Source organism: Solanum dulcamara, chromosome 1 (genome assembly GCF_947179165.1).
Source record: "Solanum dulcamara chromosome 1, daSolDulc1.2, whole genome shotgun sequence".
Lineage (NCBI taxonomy): Eukaryota > Viridiplantae > Streptophyta > Magnoliopsida > Solanales > Solanaceae > Solanum > Solanum dulcamara.
The window spans coordinates 77382414-77403919 of NC_077237.1; the positions used below are offsets into that span (position 1 = coordinate 77382414).

The following is a 21506-nucleotide window of genomic DNA, read 5'->3' on the forward strand; positions in this document are numbered from 1 at the left end:
ACTACTCGGATAGAGTTGTATGATTGTTAGAACACAAAATAAAATGAGTGACTTTGATGATCAGTTTGTCACGATCTAATCCACCGAACTGTGCGAGCACATACTCTAACACCTAGATAGGATAAATCTTACATCAATTTTGAAATCAAGTCAATACAGAAGTTATAAAAACGTAATAATCTCTTTATTATTTAAAATAGTTAAGGAAGTATACTAAAAATCCCTTCCAAGGAACTAGTCTAAGTAGGTACAAGAGCTTCTAAATATACAAAGTGTAAATAGAGTAATGACACAGCTTCCACCATAAGGAAGGAAGAGTGGAAGCTATTGGAGAATCATTTTCGTCTTCACCTAAGAAACATCATTGTCCCTGCAACCAGACTATGTCAAGTGGTATAACAAGAGTAGCATCAGTACAAAAAATACGTACTGATAGGCATAATCGATCAACCCAATACTCACCACATAATATAAAGAAATCAACAAGAAGAAGACATGGTCTTAAGGAAGTACACCGCCAAAACTTTCACGATCCAATCCACCGAGTCGTGCGGGCAACTACTCTAATACCTAAGTAGGAGAACCCTTAATCCCTTATAGAAATAAACCTTTCGAAAGTTATAGGTGACCTTGGATAATTTTTGGGCATAAAATCACATTTTAGATCTGAAAATAACATTTAACTGTGCGTAGCCCATCTTGGAGGTCCCGCCACAGTGGCCTTAGCACACAATGCTCAGTAAAAAGGGTATAACTTTTTACTCCGATCTCCAAATAAGGCAAACTTAGTGACATTGGAAAAAAAACCCGTATACCTTTAATTATATGTTATAGGCCACCTAATTCATTATAGTTTGAGAGATATGATCATTTGAAGTTGACCATATTTTAAACTCAAGTCCGAAACTAAATTGGAAAGACACTTTCAACTTAACTTTGATATAGGGACATTGTATGACCTTAATTCATCACTAATGCACTCGCATACCAAGGAATTGATCCTAGTCTTATGACAAATAAGATTTGTATACTTTTACCGCAGATATTTTTAGTAACGATTGGTTAGGTCGTTATAAAAACTTTATGCACAAACTCTTATCATTCTCACTCACCTTCTTACTGTCATTCACGCCTAATATTTTTTCCTTCTAGTTGGTCCACTGCCAATTCTAATACAGATCAAGGCCTAGCCATTCTAATACATAGAGGAGTTTTTGAACTACGGGCCACCACTAACACTATCTAACCAGTCTACTTCCTTAAGCTTTCACACTAACAACTGGCCCTAGAATAAATAACATCTCACTTTCAAGAGGGCAACATTAAGGTGGACTAAGGCTCCTCTTCTAACTAGCCCACCATGGTGGGATCTAACTTGCTCTAGCGGCCTCACCACAGTGGAATTCCTTCTGCCAGAGCGGCCTGATCGGAGAAAGAATATCCAAATTCTCTCCCAATCCCTCTTTTTCACATTACCAATAGGACACCATTAATATCTGACTCTAAATCACTAATCTTACTAAACCATACATTAACTGCTCTCCACTTGTTAACCTATGGCCTCAAACCTATGATACAGACGCATCCAACAACCATAACATAATACGAACAGAAGCACATTACCAATTTACCATTTTAAGAGGAATATAGAGTTTCACAGTGTAAATCTAAAATACACCAGTAAACATGGTAACACTTGGACCTTCAATCCTTTCGTATTAATTATTATACAGGATGAACATGCTCAAATATAATCAGGTCAGTTTCTCTATCATCACACATATAATCAAGATCAATTCACAGATGATAGCCACATAATAATTCTCTCATGGAATCCATATCCAAAATGTTAGTGTGTCGGCGTGACACCAGATTCAATAGTTAGTTTGTGTTGAAACGTGACACCTAATCCAATAATTAGGATGTGTTAAAACGTGATATCCGATCCCATATATGTGTCAGAATATGACACTCTATTCAATATATATGTTGGAATGTGACACTCGATCCAATATATGTATCAGAATGTGATACCCAATCTAATATATCTATCAAAATATGACACCCAATCAATATATGTGTCGAAACGTGATACCAAATTCAATATCATAATCACAAACACAATTGTAGTCCACAATGAATAGTTCACATACTTGCACAATCAAGTAAGAGATTCATTGCATACAATTGTTCACAAATAGTCGTTTCATTAATTTCATTTTATCTTTTCCTTCATTAACAATATTTCATCAAGCCTTCTTTATTCGAGGCATCACTTTTGGTATAGCAAGTTCAAGATTATGGATTTTACGATCTTAGAATTGTAGCTCAATCATATTAACATATCAATCACCCAACCACAATAATTAAAACCATAAAAAATCTCACAACATTACTCAGTCACTATCATTCACTATTTAGATTCTCTCTATTATAAAGACTAAACCATAACCTACAACCAGAGGTAATCAAATAGGTTTATGGCATGAGATTTATCAACACTAAGTCGTTTACATTCGCCCTTTATTTTATGATACGCATCGCTCAAGTATTTCACAGGGAATAGCCATCATAAACACACACAATTATTTTTATAAACACATCCCTCTATATACATCAATAGCTCATAACCCAGAAGTCTCAAGATCTCCTAATAACTCATCAATTGTCTACATTTAACCCCCCCCCAAGGGTCATTGGTCTTCTAAACAGTTTTCACTAAGGTTAACATTCAAAGATTGGACCTTTATCACTGTCTAATACTCATGACCCACATCATACATTCCCACTATGTACAATAATTGACAATTATTTAACCATTCAGACTCCGTGCCTGAAGGCTTAGACATGAAATCTCCCATTAATCTACATTATATTAAGTAATGGGAATGAATTTATAATTAATCAATTGAGAAAATCTAGTCTACCTGGGCGCCAAGCAGTTGTAGAAGGATTATAGTACAATCCCTGAATTTCAAAAGGAGAAACTACAGAGACGGGCTTGGAATTCGTGGGTTGTAGCCTTTCTTGTGCTAGAATTCCCTTCTTCCCTTCTCTTTAAATCTAGAACAACTTTTTGAGGGATTTCTAGGGTAACCCTCATCTATTTTGGCCCTTAAGAAAAAAAGGATATAATAAAAATATGCCACTTTTTAATTCTGGCCTGTCAGATCCCGCCACGTCGGCCTCAACATGGGTATTGTCTAGTAAAATGGGCACAATATTTTACTCTAAACTAAAATGAGGTAAACTTTGTGGCGTTAGAAAGAAGACTCATAGACATTTAATTTGATAGGTCATGAGCCACCTAATTCATTATAGGTTGACAACTATGGTCGTTTGAAGTTGACTCTAGTTTAAACTCAAGTCTGAAACTAAATCGAAAAGACACTTTTAAGTTAACTTTGAGATAAGACCATTGTATGATTTAATTCACAACTAATGCACTTGCATACCAAGGAATTGATCCTAATCTTACGAAGAATGAGATTTGTATACCTTTACCGCATATATTTTTAGTAACAGTGGAATAGATCATTACAATAGATATTAATTTATCCATCGTTCATCTTCGAGCGACAACACGGAGGAGAGGGCATGAGCCTATCTAAGAGTTTTTCAAAACCAATGATGAGACACCATTACAACTTAGGGAAAATCACATCCTAGACTAACCTCTTTACGTCAAATACTACATCGGAGTTCTACCAACTCAAATTCCATTCTGAAAGTTTTTATAAGATATTATGTTCCTTACATATGTTTATACTACCCTAATCTTCTCAAATGTTACACCTAGAGACACCAACTATCTCTAAACCTAAAAATAAATAAAGTTTGTTGGAATCTATTCGAGCCTGAATTCTTGTCAACTCTCATACTAGGAGAAACCTTAACTGGGCACTTACACCCTAACAAATGTTATAATGAGCACATCAACCCATATTCAAGAGCAGTAACCATAAAGTATTATCATGACCTACAAGAGGAATGTGACTGATCAAGAAATCATTAACTAACCCTACTCCCTTAACCAACCTTGCTACTAAGGATCATCGATCATAAAAAATTTAATTTAGTTCAAAATCCCCGTCAAATCAATAATCTATATGCCTATTATCAAATGGGTTCTAAAAACACTAAACAACTATGACCAGTCACATACTTAACCATACACCAGACCTCCGATCATCTATCTAGCTTAACAACTACCATTTCTCTATTACTGTGCACTAGTCGAGAAGCGAGAATTAACCATTACCCATTCTAGAGTCAAGCGGTGGAATAGGGAAAAATATGGGAGATATGACTGAGATTCTGTCTCGCCCTGTCCCGCCATGGAAAAATAACTACCGCTTATGGAGGTCCCGCTGTGGTACGATCATCCCTTTTTGGTGGCTCTTACAGGGTCAGTTTCTAGGGAAAAATTTCCTAAAGGTCTTTCCCTTCCTTCACCGCTCTTTGGAAACACTCATTAACTTTCGGGGTCAAAATTAAGCTAAGAGATCACCTCTTTTAAATAGACTCAGCAAAGTTCACCCCAAGATCGAATTCGACAATATACATATAAGAATTTCTCCCCATTATCTTAGCATAAACAAGCATGCACACCACAAGAATTTGTTCATCACACACATTAAACCAATATCATGATAAATAGGAGCACAGTTTTAGAAATAACTATAACCTTGAGTTCTCATTACTCAATTCAATAGTTAAAACAATTATGACAGATAGAAACACAATTTAGCAACAACTAAAGCATTGAGACCCCATAAACTCAATTCAATAGTTAAAACAATTATGACAGATAGAAGCACAATTTAGCAATAACTAAAGTATTGAGTTCACATAAACTCAATCCAATAGTTAAAACAATCATAATCATAAGTATAACATAGCTCAGACTTTCAGACTCAATCTTAACTTAGTAAACACATGAAATCGTATTAAGGCATTTCACATAGTTCCTAGACCTAATCAAGCAATGCATAGTCAAGAACTTAGGATCACATTATTGAAAACTAATTATGAAATATGTTAAGAAAATCTTTCATAATAACAATTTTGCTATTTTGCAACAATAGCTCCGTTTCTCATGTGGTTTCCAATCAGGCCTGACTGTTTCCAAACTGAAGTTTTCCCATAGTCATAGTTCATTCTTTTTCCTTATCATCTTTATCAACGATAAGTACATACATCATATAACACGTCCGAGATTCGTTCATTATTCACATTGTAGTTTATCACTAGACTATTGCACATAACCAGGTTATGACCTTTTTTCTAACAAGAAGTTCATAGAACAAAGCAATTATACCTCACATAATTTCAGGCATATAGACAACTACACTTTATACATAAATAGTTTTTCTAACAACACTATGTATATAATCACATGATGTTATTCAGGCAATTACACTTCATACTCTGACAGTTATATAGGCAGCACTATGCACATAATCATAAATTCAAGTTATATCACATAAGCAAGTCAAAGTTTTTATTTAATTCGCTTCGTGGATGACCATTAGTTGATCGTCCATGCATTTACGCAACCTCTAAGGCCAGATACCAATTGAAACCTTCTTAGTTTTAATTTCTCTTGCTTGTGTCCCTTCAGTCGCGACAATGACATCCAGTTTATTTCATTGAGGTACCAATTGAAATCTAGAGATATCAATTAGATTCAACCCATACCACAAGTGACAAAATGCACTAAAGGAGAGAAGAAATCGAACGACTTCGTAGAATGCTTCATAGCTTCTCAAAGATTAGATGTGGACGTCAACACACTAATTTAAAAAATCTATTCCACACTTACTGTTGTACTGCGAGACCGGTAATCTGGACTCTGATACCAACTTGTCACAATCCAATCCACCGAGCCGTGCGGACACCTACTCTAACAGCTAGATAAGAGAAGCCTTACACCAACTTTGAAATCAAGTTAATGCGGAAGTTATAAAAACTTAATAAATCTCTTTATTAATTAAAATAGTTAAGGAAGTAAACTAAAAATCCCTCTCAAGGAACTAGTCTAAACAGGTACAAGAGCTTCTAAAGATACAGAGTATAAATAAATTAATGACATAGATCCCAATATAAGGAAGGAAGAGTAGAAGCTGTTAGAGAATTGTCTTCGTATTCACTTAAGAAACATCACTGACCCTGCAACTAGACTATGCTAAGTGGAAGCAAGAAGAAAACAACACGTACAACCAGCAAAGAAAGAGTAGTATCAGTACAAACGACACATATTGGTAGGCATCATCGGTCAATCTGCTACCCACCGAATAATAATAAAAAATCAACAAGAAGAAAATATGCTCTTAAGGAAATACACCGTCAAAACTTTATGCACAAACTTTTATTATTATCATTCACCTCTTACTGTCATTCACGCCTAATACTTATTCCTTCTAGTTGGTCTGTTGCCAACTCTAATACAGATTAAGTCCTAGCTATTGTAACATGCCAAGGAGTTTCTGAACTACGGGCCACAACTAACACTGTCTAATTAGTCTACTTCCTTAAGCTTTCACACCAACACATGACCCTAGAATAAATAACATCTCATTTGCAAGAGGGAAAAGTTCAAGTGGACTAAGGTTCTTCTTCTAACTGTACTGCCTCGCCATGGCAGGACCTAACCCACTTTGGTGGCCTTGCCATAGCGGCGTGTCTAGAGACAAAATCTTCGAATTCTCTCCAGTCCTTTTTTTGCACATGTACCAATAGGATACTATCAATATCTAACTCTAAACTACTAGTCTTACTAAACCACATATCAACTGCTCTCCACTTATTACCCCACAACCTGATACCTATGATATGGATGCATCTAGCAACCATAACATAATCCAAACAAGCATATACAGAAGCACATTATCAAATTACCATTTCAAGAGAAATATACAGTTTCATAGAGTAAATCTCAAATACAATAGTCAACATGGTAACACTTGGACCTTTGGTCCTTTCATATCAATTATTATATAGAATGGGCATGTTTAATTATAATTGGGCCAGTTTCTCTATCATCATACATATAATCAACATCAATTCACAGATGATAGCCAAACAATGGTTCTCTCATGGAACTCATATCCAAACTGTTAGTGTATCGGCATGACACCCGATCAAATATATGTGTTGAAATATGACACCCGATCCAATATCACAATCACAAATACAATCACAGTCCATAACGAATAGTTCACATACTTGCACAATCAAGTAACAGGTTCATTGCATGCAATTGTTCACAAATAGTCATTTCATTAGTTTCATTCTATCTTTTTCTTCATTAACAATATTTCATCTAACCTTCTTTATTCAAGACATTACTTTTGGTAAAGCAAGTTCAAGATTATGGATTTTATGATCTTGACATTATGGCCCAATCACAGAAACTTATCAATCACCTAACCACAACAATTAAATGCATAAAAAACCTCACAAAATTACTCAATCACTATCAATTACTATCAAGAGTCTCTCTATGATATAGACTAAACTATAACCTACAGCCACATATAATCAAATAGGTTCATGGCATAAAATTTATCAACACTAAATCATTCACATTTGCCCTTTATTTCATGATACACATCACTCAAGTATTTCACAGGGAATAGCCAGCCTAAACACACACAATTATTTGTATAAACATATCCCTCTATATACATCAATAACCCATAACCCACAAGTCTCAAGATCTCCTAATAACCTAACAATTGTTTACATTTAATCCAACAAGGGTTATTTACCTTTTAAATAATTTTCACCAAGGTTAACATTCAAAGATTGGACCTTTATCACTAGTCACATAATAATCATGACCCACACCATACATTCCCACTCTAAGCAACAATTGGTAATCATTTAACCATCCAAACTTCATGCTCGAAGGCCTAGACATGAAATCTTCCGTCAATCTACATTATATTAAGCAATGAGAACGAAATAATAACATGATCCTTGACTTCCTGAAGGAGAAACTAAGGAGACAGACCTGAAATCTGTGGATTGTAGCCTTTCTTGCGCTATAATTCCCTTCTTCCCTTCTCTCCAAGCCTAGAACAACTTTTTAACCTTCATCTATTTTGGCCCTTAAGGGAAGAAATAGATAATAAAAATACTCCACTCTTTAATTTTGGCCTATCGGATCCCGCCACGGCGGTCTAATTCCCGTCATGGCGGCCTCAACACGGGCAATGTCCAGTAAAATGGGCATAACTTTTTACTCCAAATGAGGCAAAATTGGTGGCGTTGGAAAGAAGATTCATTGACCTTTAATTTGATAGATCATGTGTCATCTAATTCATTATAGGCTCAGAGCTATGGTCCTTTGAAGTTGATCCTAATTTAAACTCAAGTCCGAAACTAAATTGAAAAGATACTTTCAACTTAACTTTGAGATAGGGCTATTGTACGACCTTAATTCACAACCAATTCACTCGCCTACCAAGAAATTGATCCTAATCCTATGACGAATGAGATTCATATACCATTACCACATATATTTTTAATAACGACGGAATAAGTTATTACACAGTTATACTATAATAAGTCTGTGTAATGGGATAAGGTGTTTGATATGGTGGTTTGGTGGAAATTTTTAATTTTTAAATTTTAAATTTTATTTTAACAGTGATTTTAATTCTTTGATTTTAATTTTAATTTGACAGTAATTTAGTGATAGATATAGTGAAGGTTAACAATAATGGCGATTGGGGTTAACGTCATACCACGAAAATAGAAGAAGGAAATAGGAAAGAAGAAAAAAAAAAGAGAAAACATAAATGAAAAATACCAATTAGAAAATTAAATAAAAATTACACGTAGCAAGACATAATTAGTGCATGATTTGCAATTTTGTTTTTTGGGACAACTGAAGTTGGTTGAAGAATGGGGTCTTTATACCAGTTTCAAAATGTTGTTCAAAGAGGTACTAGGAACTTAGCAAAATTAGCGTTTATTTGGAAAAAAAAATTATAATTAGAGGGGTGATTATATATTATCTATTAATAAAATAATCTCTGTTTTGTTTATTTTTTAATTTTAATTTATTTATCCTATTTATTTTTTTGATATTTAAAAAAATATCTCTTTCTTTTTTGACAATTTTTTATTTTCAATTATTCAGATGACATAATTTTTAAGATCATAAAGTTCAACAGTGTATACCCTCTAGTACTAAATTGTTGGAGGTATGCACACTTCTTAATAAAAATATTTAAGAACATAAAAAAACCTTTTTTTTATTGTTAACTTTTAAAATTATTTTCCAATTAGTCTCTTAAAATTGTAAATCATAAATAATTAAAAATTTCATTAAATAAAATATAAATATAATTTTTTTTAATAATTCTCTTAAACAATTGAACTATTTTGCATTTAATATAAATTTGGACGCACAACTATTTTCTTTCAAGGTAAATTACAGAAAAAAGGGGCTGTCAAGGAGAGCATCAAGAAATTCGTGAGTGAAGCAAAGAGAATTAAGAAATAATCAAGGAGCTATGGCTTCCGATTCTCGTAAAGGTCTCCTTACTTGCTTCAATTTCGTCAAAATTTCCTGTTCTTCCAAAAAAAATTGCTCTTTTCCATGGATTATAGTCCATTGTTGTTTTTGTTGATTTTGATGATCATGTAATGATTTTTTGTTGTTTTTGTTGATCATGTAGTGATTGATTGCTGATTTTGATGATTATGTAGTGATTGATTGTTGTTTTATTGATTATATAGTGATCGTTCATTTAAGAGCGACTGGTGATGCGCCGATTCTTAAACAAGCAAAATTCAAGGTTTGTTTCGTCCAATCATTGTATTCTTCTTCTTCACATTATCAGATAAATTGCCCCTGTTAAAATTCTAAGCTCTTCCAAGATCCAAAACCCTAGTTATATTTGCCGCATTGCCATTGTTACGCTTTCTCTCTGTCACAATTACAACTTTTCCTTTGACTTTGAGTTCTTAATACAACAACATACCACAAAGTGGGGTCTGGGTTTGTGTAGAATGTACACAAACCTTTGACAGTTTCCAATAGACCTTCAGCTCAAGGAAAAACTGTCCAAAACAGTCTAAAGAAAGATAGTAATGGAAGTATAATATTTAAGCATTTTTTAAAGATTTAAGGAATTGGTGGTTGAATTTATGTTGGAAATTTGATGGAGTTGATTTCTCAGATGGTAAGAAAATTGGAATCAAGAGGAAAGGTGACTTAACTGTTAGGTAAGTGACTATATGAGAAATCAATCCAAATTTGATGTGATGACCCTCATACTTGAGTATTGACAGTCTTATTAAGGATGGTATTCCAATGGAATCTTCACAGACACCCATCCAGCTCCTTATGTGAAGAAAATAAGAAAGAGAGAACATATATGATTGAATGCTTTTCATTGGGATGTTTGATAAACCTTTTCCCTTTTAATTGTTTTCATGTATCCCTGTTTATTTCATTGTTGATCATGCATTGTTTATCAATGAGTATATTCAATTTGCATAAGTTGCTCCATGAGTTTTTAGTGATAACTTCTGTGAATGGTTAAAAATGAATTGAAAAAGCTGTTTGGTAAAAATAATGCACTTTCTGAACTTTGTCCATTCTTAAAGTGCAGATGATAAATGAAAAGAGACCGAGAATGCTAGTCAAAATTTGTGTCAACCAATTAATTAATTATGCCTGAGTTCTGAATTTGTTGGATTCAACCATATTAATCCTTTGTATCAATTCTCCTTTCAGTAGATAATGCCTAGGTGGGTATGCCCAAACGAATTCCATATATATAGATGATTCTTCATTTAGATTATCTTGTGTTCATCAACCTACAGGTAGAGTGGATAGAGAGGAAAATTAGGATTCTAGTGGTCCTGTGGAGAGTTCAAGAGTTTTGTACAATTTTTGCCCCATCGTTCAAGCTTTCATACACTACAGTGATTATTCCTTAGGCTTCCTATCCTTGCTCGTAAGCCAAGTGTTTGTAGGTTGTGGAGATCCAACTGGAAAAGGGAGCTTGTGTATAACATTGTGAATGTACAAATTAGGATGTAAAACAACCCTCAAGTATAATACCAGCATAAATGCAGCGGTTGGTTTTCTCTTAGCAGTAGCACTGGTGGTGGCCTGATGGAGGTGGTTATAAGTGGGGCTGTTGGTTTCAGAATAAATGGAGCCTTCATAAAGGAGCAGTTGGTTCTCTTAATTTTGGATACTAGTAGTAACTTGTGATAGTAGATAGTAGATACTAAAAGTCTAGAATTTGAATGACTCAATAATTCATAAGAAAAGCAATACTAGAACTCTAAAAATCTATTCTTCTTCAAGATTTTCCTATTCTTGAAGTCCAAAATCCATTTCATTATATTGCTCCTCATCTTCTTCCTCCTCTGATTCTTCATCAATTAGGGTCCGAGACTGACTTGAACTTGCAGATGTTGTATGTATCCTTTGCCCTTGTCAAGTGACCTTGAACTTGAACAACTTTCCTAAAAGATCATAGATATTCTCGTTATCTCCAACTGTCGTAGCGATAGTACCCCAATCAAGATCACCTCCCTTATATACTAGTTCATTTTCTTGATCTTGGGACATCCAACTAACCATTCATTTGCTACATCAATATTATCCAAGGAAGTTGCATCAATGGTGTCACGAGCACCATAATGACTTTTCAATGTCTTATTGTACACTAGATTATTGAAACGCGATACAAGCCTATTTCTCTTCTTGGAATGAATTTGCATATAAGTTGTAGAGATTAATTAATAGATACTAACAATAATATAATATAGAAATGATGATATAAAATCTTGTGTTCAAACACACTTCAATTTCGCTCACATCCGGATAAGCTGCATGTTAGACTTAGGGGTGTTTAGATTGGCTTTTTTTAAGTGGCTTATAAGTTAAAAGTTAAAAGCTAAAACTCATAAGTTGGGAACATCCAACTTTTGCCTTTATTTTGGGTACTTTTTCAGTCTAAAAAAGTGCTTTTAAGCACTTTTTGTGTTACTCAAACACTTTCAAAACTAAAAAATGGCTTAAAAGTCAAAAGCCAATCCAAACACCCACTTAATACTTTCATGACGAAATTTTGCAAGGTTGGAGTTTGACTACCATTAAATTATAGAAAAATAAATTTAAAGGTTGACAAGTATTAACAAGTCAAATAACTTAAGTAAAGCTATAAAGAACTAAACCAACTCACTTATCTGGTGACCTTGAGTCTTTGACTCTTTGAGCTTGACGATAACCAAACATACCATCTGCAATTTTGTACTTACGTACTTAGTAAGCTCAACGACTAGTATATCTTGTGTTGTTATACTGCGTTTCATCTTCTCAACACATCTATGATAATTCATCCACACTTCTGAATCTGAATTGTCATTTTTCAGAGCAATATAATACAACCTATGGTTCAAAATATGGCCTGTTGCATACAAAGGCCGATGGAGTTGGTCAGTCTACTTTGCATCAATAATTTCGAACACTTTCTCATATTGCCTCCAAACTCCACCAAAAGCTCGTTCAATAGTTTTATTGGCTCTATCCATTGCTTCATAAATATAGCCCATTGGTGGGATTTTTTCCCTATCCACCAAAAGAAGCACTTGCATCAAAGGACTACAAACTTTTAAGTGCCCAGACAACATCTTTCCAAAAGTGTGCAGAAAAAAGATGGTTGACAACTTCTTTCCCTAAAATTTCTTTTGCAAATTCATTCGGTTGAGAGGACCAGAGTTCTCAAGTTTTTCTTTTGTATGTACATAGCTTGTGTTGCAAAGTCAAGAAGGTCGTTGCAGATCTTGTCTTGGTCGGTTTCACCAAATTTCTTTCATTGGTGAATTTTTTAATGAAGTTCAACAACAATGACCTTTGACTAAGGTAAGAATGGATCTTGATGGCCTTCTTAAAAATTGTAAAAGTAATATTATGTAATTAGTAGCTAATAAGTATTAAGTATTAACTATAAAGAAAGTTAGAACATAGGAGAATTATATTATCTGAAGCATATGGGTTAATCTTGAATATGTCACCAAACATCAAATTGAGGCAATGAGCAACACATGACGTCCAATAAATGTGTGGGTACAGACCCACCATCATGTCACCTGCTTAACATTCTCACAAGCATTATTTGTGATAATTTGTTCAACATTTTATGATCCGATTCTCTCAATAGTGCTCTCGAACAAGTTGTACATTTTGGTTGAATCGGTAGATTCGTTGGTAGCATCAACAGATTCAAGAAACACACTACCTAATGGAGAATTTCTCAAAATATTGATGATCATTTTACCATTTCGTGTCATCCATTTGTCATCATAATGGTAAATCCAAATTTTCTCTAGTGCACTTTATGGTCATTAACAATCTTGTCCATTTTTCTCACATCTTTTTTTAGGTGTGTAACTCTAACTTCATGAAAGGAAAGGTATGAGACTTCATTTTTGGGCCATGTTATCCTACAACCTCAATGAATTTATCAAATGTTGTCCTGGGCCCAGGAATGAAGCCTCCTACCTTTCATGAAGTTGGAGTTACTCACCTAAAAAAGAGGTGAAGAAAGTGGACAAGATTGTTGGTGAGCATAAAGTGCAATGGAGAAAGTTTGGTAAAATGATCATCAATATTTTGGTGAATTATCCAATAGATAGTGTGTTTCTTGGTTCCGTTGATGCTAGTATCGAATCTACCATTATACCAAAATGCACAACTTGTTTGAGAGCACTATTGAGAGAATCGGATCGGAAAATGTTGTACAAGTTGTCAGTGATAATTCTAGTGAGAATGTTAGTGGGTGACATGATGAGTGTGTACCCACACATTTATTGGACTCTATGTGCTGCTCATTGCATAAATTTGATTTCTGGTGACATATTCAAGATTAATCTGTATGCTTCGGGTAATATAACTCTCCTATCCTCTAACTTTCTTTATAGTTAATACTTATTAGCTACTAATTACTATAATATTACTTTTACAGTTTTGAAGAAGGCCATCAAGATCCATTCTTACATTAGTCAAAGGTTGTTTTTGTTGAACATAATGAAAAAATTCACCAATAAAAGGAATTTGGTGAAACCGACCGAGATAAGATTTGCAATGGTCTTCTTGACTTTGCAAGCTATGTACGTACAAAAGAAAAACTTGAGAACTCTAGTCCTCAATCGAATGAATTTCAAGTAGATTTGCAAAGGAAATTTTGGGGAAAGAAGTTGCCAACCATCTTATTTCTGCACACTTTTGAAATGATGTTGTCCGGGCACTTAAAGTTTGCGGTCCTTTGACGAAAGTGCTTCATTTGGTGGATGGGAATAAAACCCACCAATGAGATATATTCATGAAGCGATGGATAGAGCCAAGAAAACTATTGAACATACTTTTGGTGGAGTTTGGAGGCAATATGAGAAAGTGTTCAAAATTATTGATGCAAGGTGGACTCCAACTCCATCGGCCTTTGCATGCAGCAGGCCATATTTTGAACTCGGGTTTGTTATATACTACTTAGGAAAATGACATATGACATTTGAGAGTCAAAAGTATGGTCGGATTATCATAGGTGTGTTGAGAATATGAACCCCAGTATAACAAGATAAACTAGTCACCGAGCTTCCTATAAGTACAAAAATGCGGATGGGATTTTTGGTTGTGGTCTGGTTCAAAAAGCTAGAGACTCAAGGCCACCGGATAAGTGAGTTGGTTTAGTTCTTTATAACTTTATTTAAGTTATTTATACTTATTAACCTTTAAATTTGTTTTTCTATAGATGATTGGTAGTCAAACTCCAACCTTGCAAAGTTTGCCATTCCATGAAAGTATTAAGTCTTAACTTGCAGCTCATCCGGATGTGAGCAAAATTGGAGTGTGTTTGAACACGTAAGAAGAAGATTTTATATCCTAATTTCTATATTAATTAATCCCTAATAGCTTATATGCAGATTCATTCCAAAAAGAGAAATAGGCTTGCGTTATCACGTCTCAACGATCTAGTGTACAATAGAACATTGAAACGTCAGATGCTCGTGTTGCAATTTCCTTGAATAATATTTGACGAGGCAAATGAATGGTTAGTTGGATGCTCCGAAGATGAACTAGTATGTGAGGGAGGTGATTTTGATCGGGGTATTGTTGCAATGGCAGTTAGAGGTGGTGAGAGTAGATCTATGGTTTTTTAAGGGGAGTTCTTCAAGGTCACTTAACAAGGGCAAAGGAATACACTACATCTACAAGTTCAAGTCAGACTCGAACCCTAATTAATGAAGATTTTCTAGATATTTGAAGTCCAATTAAATATTTTAAGTTTTTGAAAATCTTGAAGAAGAACCTCAATGGCACTAATAAACAGATGCTTCCTTTTGCAATCAGCACAAGGAAACGGAAGGGGGGCATTTATCTGGAAGAAGCGCCTTATAATTCTTACATGGGTATGTTACTGTAGAAGTCCTTTTCTTTGGGGGAGCCTGAGGAATAATATCCGTTGAAATTTGATTTAAGACATCTTGGCACCAACTCTGCACTATTAATTGTCAAATTTGGCTAATGCCTAATGCAATAGTATGCTTCTCATCGGTCCCAATTTGTTCGACACAATTTATTTTTTTTTGAAATTGGTAACTATTTGTTTGATTCCAATTGATAAGATATATAGTTTTTCTGTATGACTGAGAAATTGGAGCCAACCCTTAGGACCAATTGCAGCCTTTGAAACTCGGGGATAATGGGCCTGGCCCTCTAATCTTATCCACTTAATACCAAATGCTTAGTTGGAATGCAGCAGAGCTCAAACCTGTGACCTAAGTCCCAAGTCCATCAACCCTTGCCACTTGAACGAAGCCCTGGGGGGTTTAAGATATCTAGTTTCTTAATGTTTTTTACTTGTCTGTGCTGGAGTCAGGCTTGAGATACTCTCCTACTATAGATTTAGAGTAAATCCCCTATAGAATTTATGTTATTGTATCCAATCAAAGATACAAAGCTGTACTTCCTAGATTTGAAAATAGGTTTTACAATTTTCTGTCCTATTTCCCGTCATACCTTCATCTAATTATCAAATTGTATATAAATATCAACATAGATTGCAGGTACTGATAAATTCATCAAAGTAATAGATTTTCTACGCCGTCAACTCCATAGGGAGACATTGGTACGCTCTATATCTTTCTTGAAATTCTAAAATACAGAAAAAAGATTTGCTCTCAATTGTTCAATTGTTGAAATTCTGAAGTACTGTGCATTAGAGTTGTGATTACTGATATAATCTTTCCTCTCTAGTTTGTGTATGTCAACAGTGCCTTCTCACCAAATCCAGATGAGTTGGTAATTGACCTATACAATGTAAGTTTCATGCTTATGTAATTTTTGCATATAATTATTTCAAAATGTATGCCCATTGCTGACCAAACATTTTACCTTCATTTGACAACCACTCTACTGGAAGATGGATATAGTGTTCTTTTCTTTACCTTATTTTCTTTGACCGGAAGATGGATAGCGTTCCCTTTTTATCACCTGGCTTTATTTTTGTACAGGTGTTTTTAGGATGATTTCAGGATGGATGTCCTTTGGTGATCAGACATTTTACACTTTCATATGAAGTTTTTGTTTTTGTAACAAAACAATTGTTTTCTTTGTTCATAACACTTATGTGACCCCTTTCTTTCACAGCTTACATAATTTTTTCTTTTAGTGACCATCTTGGAAGCTTCAAAAATCCAATTCATGTGACAACTTGATTTTTTCAGTATTTGGTATAAACTATAGTATGGACCAAACATCTTCGACCAACCTTCCACAATCTCTAGCCAGTCAAAGAGACCGACATATCTTCTTTTTGAATGCACTTAAATGCTGTATGCCTTGTGTTCTCTTTGCTATTTGAAGTAAAACATATTTTAAACAACTATGAGCTCTTGATGCATTTATGGACAATCAGTAGAAAATTATATCTTAGTTTTCCTATTTTTCCTCCTCTCCTCTCTCCTCCTTGCTTATGTCTGATCTCTATATTGGTAAATTGACTTGGAACTGCTTTTGTTGAGCTGGTCTAGTTACTAAACTTGATTAGCCTGTTATCTTTGTTTTCAGATCTTATTGTTGATGTATTATCTCTATTCTCTGTGTTGCAGAACTTTGGTTTTGATGGTAAGTTGGTGGTTAATTACGCATGCTCCATGGCATGGGGCTGAGAACTTCTGGTTCTTTGCTCTACATCGCTTCAAAGCTCCTCCATACCTGAGTAAATAGTTAGTGTGTAAGATAGAAACCTGGCATCAATGATTAGTCAGATTGTTCCTCTGTAGATTGTTCAATATATAACTACTGTATGATTCATACATTGATGCTTATATTGATTGTGCTTCAGTATTTTCCTTATAGATTACTGGTCTACCTTATCCATAAGGAAAGGCCTTTCTCTGTCTCATTTTTTCCCACCAGCTCTTAAAGTTTGGACTTCGATATCTGGCTGTAATATTGGTATGAAAAGTTTTGAGTCCTTTCAACTCTCACCCCATTGTCACCCTTCAATTCTGTAAAGTTAGCAATCCTTTGTATTCATTTGTGTATAGTTTCTAATTGTCTCCATCTTGCATCTTCATTTTGGGGTTCTATTGCTGCTCCATGTTCACATCTCCTCCGCCGAAGGTTTATACTTTTGTATCTTTCTTCTTTCGTAATTACAAGTCCCACAGAAGGGTACATGATAGTAAGGGTGTGCAAAAATCGAAAAAATGCTATTGGTTTATTGCTATTGGGTTAATGGGGTTTTAATGATTTTATATAAAAAAAATTATTGGGTTATGGGTTTGGTTTTGATTTTTTAATATTAGGTTATTGGGTAAATCGATTTAAGACTGTAGTAATTTACTACTTTATTCCTACACAAATATTAGTCTCAGTACCTTATTGGTTACCGCATTTGCTCTTTTAGTTTTCAATTCACACTTCATGAGTTCACAACTTCACATTATACAAAATGTCAAAATCTAATGTTAGAACCTTATTCCTCTTAATTCCTCTTTGTGTACCACTTGTATGGTTTTTTTCATGTTAATTATTACTGTTTTTATTTTATGAGCATTCTGTAAAGTTACATTAATGTCTTGACGCGTCAAATTGTTGGAGAAGTCGTATATTTATTTTATAAGCATTTTTTTATTGGTTTAATCGAAAATTGAAGACCAAAATCGATAAAAATATCTTTATTGGTTTAGCGTATTTAAAAATCGAAAATCAATAAATTGAATTGATAATACATAAAATCAAATCGACCGATACACATCTACTGCTCCCATCCAAACTCCAGCTCTTTTGAAATCGATCCATTGAGAAATCGTGATGTTACATTGATTAGGTTGTAAAATCTTAACATATAGACCATAGAGTATTACATTATGTTAACCCCATGGAAACTCCTCGTGTTGCATTCTTCTTCTATATCCAACTATCAAGTATTGTGATAGAATGAATATGATCTTTTCATTTTTAATCAGAGATTTCGTGTGCTAGGCTCCCTTGCATAATTTGAATCCAGTTATTTGGAGTCCCAAAGTAGATATTGAAAGCTACATTATGAGCCTATCCTCCATGGTAATGACACACATTAACTCTTTAAATCTATTTTAGAATTCCATTGCAGTAGGAATGACATTTATGTCAATGATGAGGCACTAGTGACCATATCTTGCACTGTTGAAAGCCTTTGTGGAAGGGCAGTTACTCTAGTCCACTTATTCCTGTTCCAATAGCTTGCCAATTCCCATGCATTTTAGCAAATTGAAGGCCATATTTATATGACACACTTTTCTTTTTAATCCGTCTCAAAAAGAATATCACATCAACTTCCCATAATTGAAAATAGTTTAACTTTAAAATTCTCATTTTATTTTTAGTAAAATGAGACCATAAACTTCAAAAATCTTTCTTTCTTAAATTTTGTGTCAAGTCAAACGGTACCACATAAATTGAGACGGAGGGAGTATTATTTTTGGGTTTTCTAGTTGTCATTCTATCTTCTTTTAGACTTGTCACTTTCTCCAACCATGTGCCTTTAGGATCACTTAACTCAATGCACCCTTTGTCATATAAAACATGCAAGATTATGCAATGGTTATTCATTTATATCTTTTGGTAACTCTAATACTACTAATTACACGAGTGGAACTTAAATGGGACAATCCCAACTTGTTTGGAACTGAGGCCGGTGTAATTGTTGTGGATAATCTAATAGTAATTACAACATTTTTATGATAATACCATTGAAGAAAAAAATGAGGAAGATGGTATTTTGAAACTTGGAAATTTGAATTGGTTTACAAGTAGCAGTAGGAAAATGGCAAATATTTTGTTGTTCCATCTTAGTTTATAGGTATGAGGAAAACTTTTTTAAACCAAGAACAAATATGAAGAGAACACTGAACATATTCCAGTTTAAACTTAAAAGTAGAAGTAGGATTAAGATTGTTTATCTTTCTATACCATTTGGTTTGTAATTCACAGCCATATGGAAACATTATATTGTTAGTTGTTTGCCCTGATTTTCTTACACACAAGTTTTAGCCACTTTTTGTTTGAACCTCTTTAAAGTGTATTTTATAATCTCAATGATTGTTGATCTCTGCTCATGGATGTTGTTCAATTGACCTAACAACGTTAAAATTGTCGTCTGATTTATCGTCATTCAAGATTTCCTTTGTGAGTTTCCGCATCACACATGATTATTTCGATCCTAATAGACATATTGCTCGGACTAAATAGTGTTTTATCGACCCGAGACATGATTCATCTTAAGGATGCCACTCCTCTCGAAAAATGGAAATCAAAATATCTCAATAAAGTGCCTCTACAAATCAACAGACATATCTTGTTATGTTTGAGTAGGTTAAAGTCCCACATTAGTTGGGGAATGGACTGACGGTCTGCTTATGGACAATCCTCACCTCATGAGCTAACTTTTGGGTTGAGTTAGGTCTAGATATCATATCTTTACATGTTCCAGCTAGAAGGGGGTCCTTTTTGGTGGTGTATTCACTTCTTCAAATCATGATAGGCCATATTATACAACTTGTGGTTGTTATCATTTCCTATAGAAATTCAAGTGGCATTGTGCTCATATCCAATATTTTTCAGTCACTCACTTGACACTCTATATATACACTAGTCCAAGTAAGCTTTGGTATAGCATATTTTCACAGACACTTTATTCCTAGCAAAGTAAAAATGTTCAAACTTCTCTGTCTTTTCTGTACTCATCTTGAGCAGCAATGCTACTGTACAAGATTTTTGTGTAGCAGACTTGAAAGGACCAGAGTCCCCTGCAGGCTACTCTTGCAAGGCTGTTACCAAAGTCACAGTGAACGACTTTGTGTTCTCCAGTCTAAGTGCAGCAGGAAACACCTCAAACATCATCAAAGCATCAGTGTCACCAGCATTTGTAGCTCAATTCCCTGGCCTAAATGGTCTCGGTCTCTCTGCAGCACGTCTCGACTTAGCACCTCGTGGTGTGGTACCATTCCACACTCACCCTGGTGCTTCTGAAGTCCTGCTTTTCATGCAAGGATCGATCAAAGCTGCTTTCGTTTCCTCAGCAAACACTGTTTACTTGAAGACAATCAGGAAAGGTGAACTAATGGTATTCCCACAAGGTTTGTTGCATTTTCAAGTGAATGCAGTTGGTTTTGACTCTGCAGCTTATGTGTTCTTTAGTAGTTCCAATCCTGGACTTCAAATCACTGATTTCGCGTTGTTTGACAATGACTTGTCAACTAAGTTGGTTGAGGCTACAACATTCCTTGATGAAGCACAAATCAAGAATCTCAAGGGTGTGCTTGGAGGCACTGGCTAAAACTTTTGATCCAATGTGCAATTGTACTGTTTATCATGTTTTCAGAGTTGTTATTTTTTGACAATTCTTGGTAACTACTTGCAATTGTCTTGCCTTTGATCATTCTTTCTATCAATGCCATGTTATTTTGAGCTTAATACTAACGGATTTTAACAATTGCATGCTACATAAACAGAAGTACTGTCTAATTTTAATGTGTGGCAATGTGATACCTACTATACTACAACCTCTCGCCTAATTTATATGAAATCATTTTACTAGATATAAACTTTAAGAAAAAAAGTAAGAATTTTTTAAATTTGTAGTCTAAAACGCTTTTTAATCATTCGTGTGGCTGTAAATCATTTCATTGAAGGATAAACGAAGAATTTTGAAGTTAAATGAAATGATGGAGATAATATCTCAAATGGTCACTTGACTATGGATAATTCTCTCAGAAAGTTGTTCAACTTTTGTTTTATAACCTAAAAGTCACTCAACTACGGATCGTTTTCTTAGAAAATCGCTTAACTATGTTTTATAACTCAAAAGTCACATTTCATCTAGAAGTCACCCAACCATTTAAATAGTGTTTTTCATTAAATTTTGTTTGACGTGAAAATTTTATTTTAAGCTATATTTTTAAGATATAACAAGATGTCCATT

At 34.4% G+C, this 21506-nt stretch overlaps 1 protein-coding gene and 1 pseudogene across 1 annotated transcript; both read left to right on the forward strand.

Moving 5' to 3' along the window:
* The first annotated feature begins 9416 nt into the window (after positions 1-9416).
* Positions 9417-17526, forward strand: LOC129904182 (ubiquitin-like protein ATG12). The gene is made up of 5 exons (XM_055979754.1): positions 9417-9549; positions 9754-9812; positions 16095-16163; positions 16292-16354; positions 17146-17526. The coding sequence occupies exons 1-5, from the start codon at positions 9528-9530 to the stop codon at positions 17203-17205; spliced, it is 273 nt and encodes a 90-aa protein (XP_055835729.1). The 5' UTR covers positions 9417-9527; the 3' UTR covers positions 17206-17526.
* A 2710-nt stretch (positions 17527-20236) lies between these two features.
* On the forward strand, positions 20237-20998 carry LOC129889034 (auxin-binding protein ABP19a-like; annotated as a pseudogene).
* Positions 20999-21506: the final 508 nt, after the last annotated feature.

Coding starts and splice junctions, on each gene's coding strand:
- LOC129904182 (XM_055979754.1), top strand. CDS start 9,528: ATGGCTTCCGATTCTCGTAAAG. Junction 9,813..16,094: donor TTAAACAAGCAAAATTCAAG/GTTTGTTTCGTC, acceptor ATATCAACATAG/ATTGCAGGTACTGATAAATT. Junction 16,355..17,145: donor TGGTAATTGACCTATACAAT/GTAAGTTTCATG, acceptor TCTGTGTTGCAG/AACTTTGGTTTTGATGGTAA.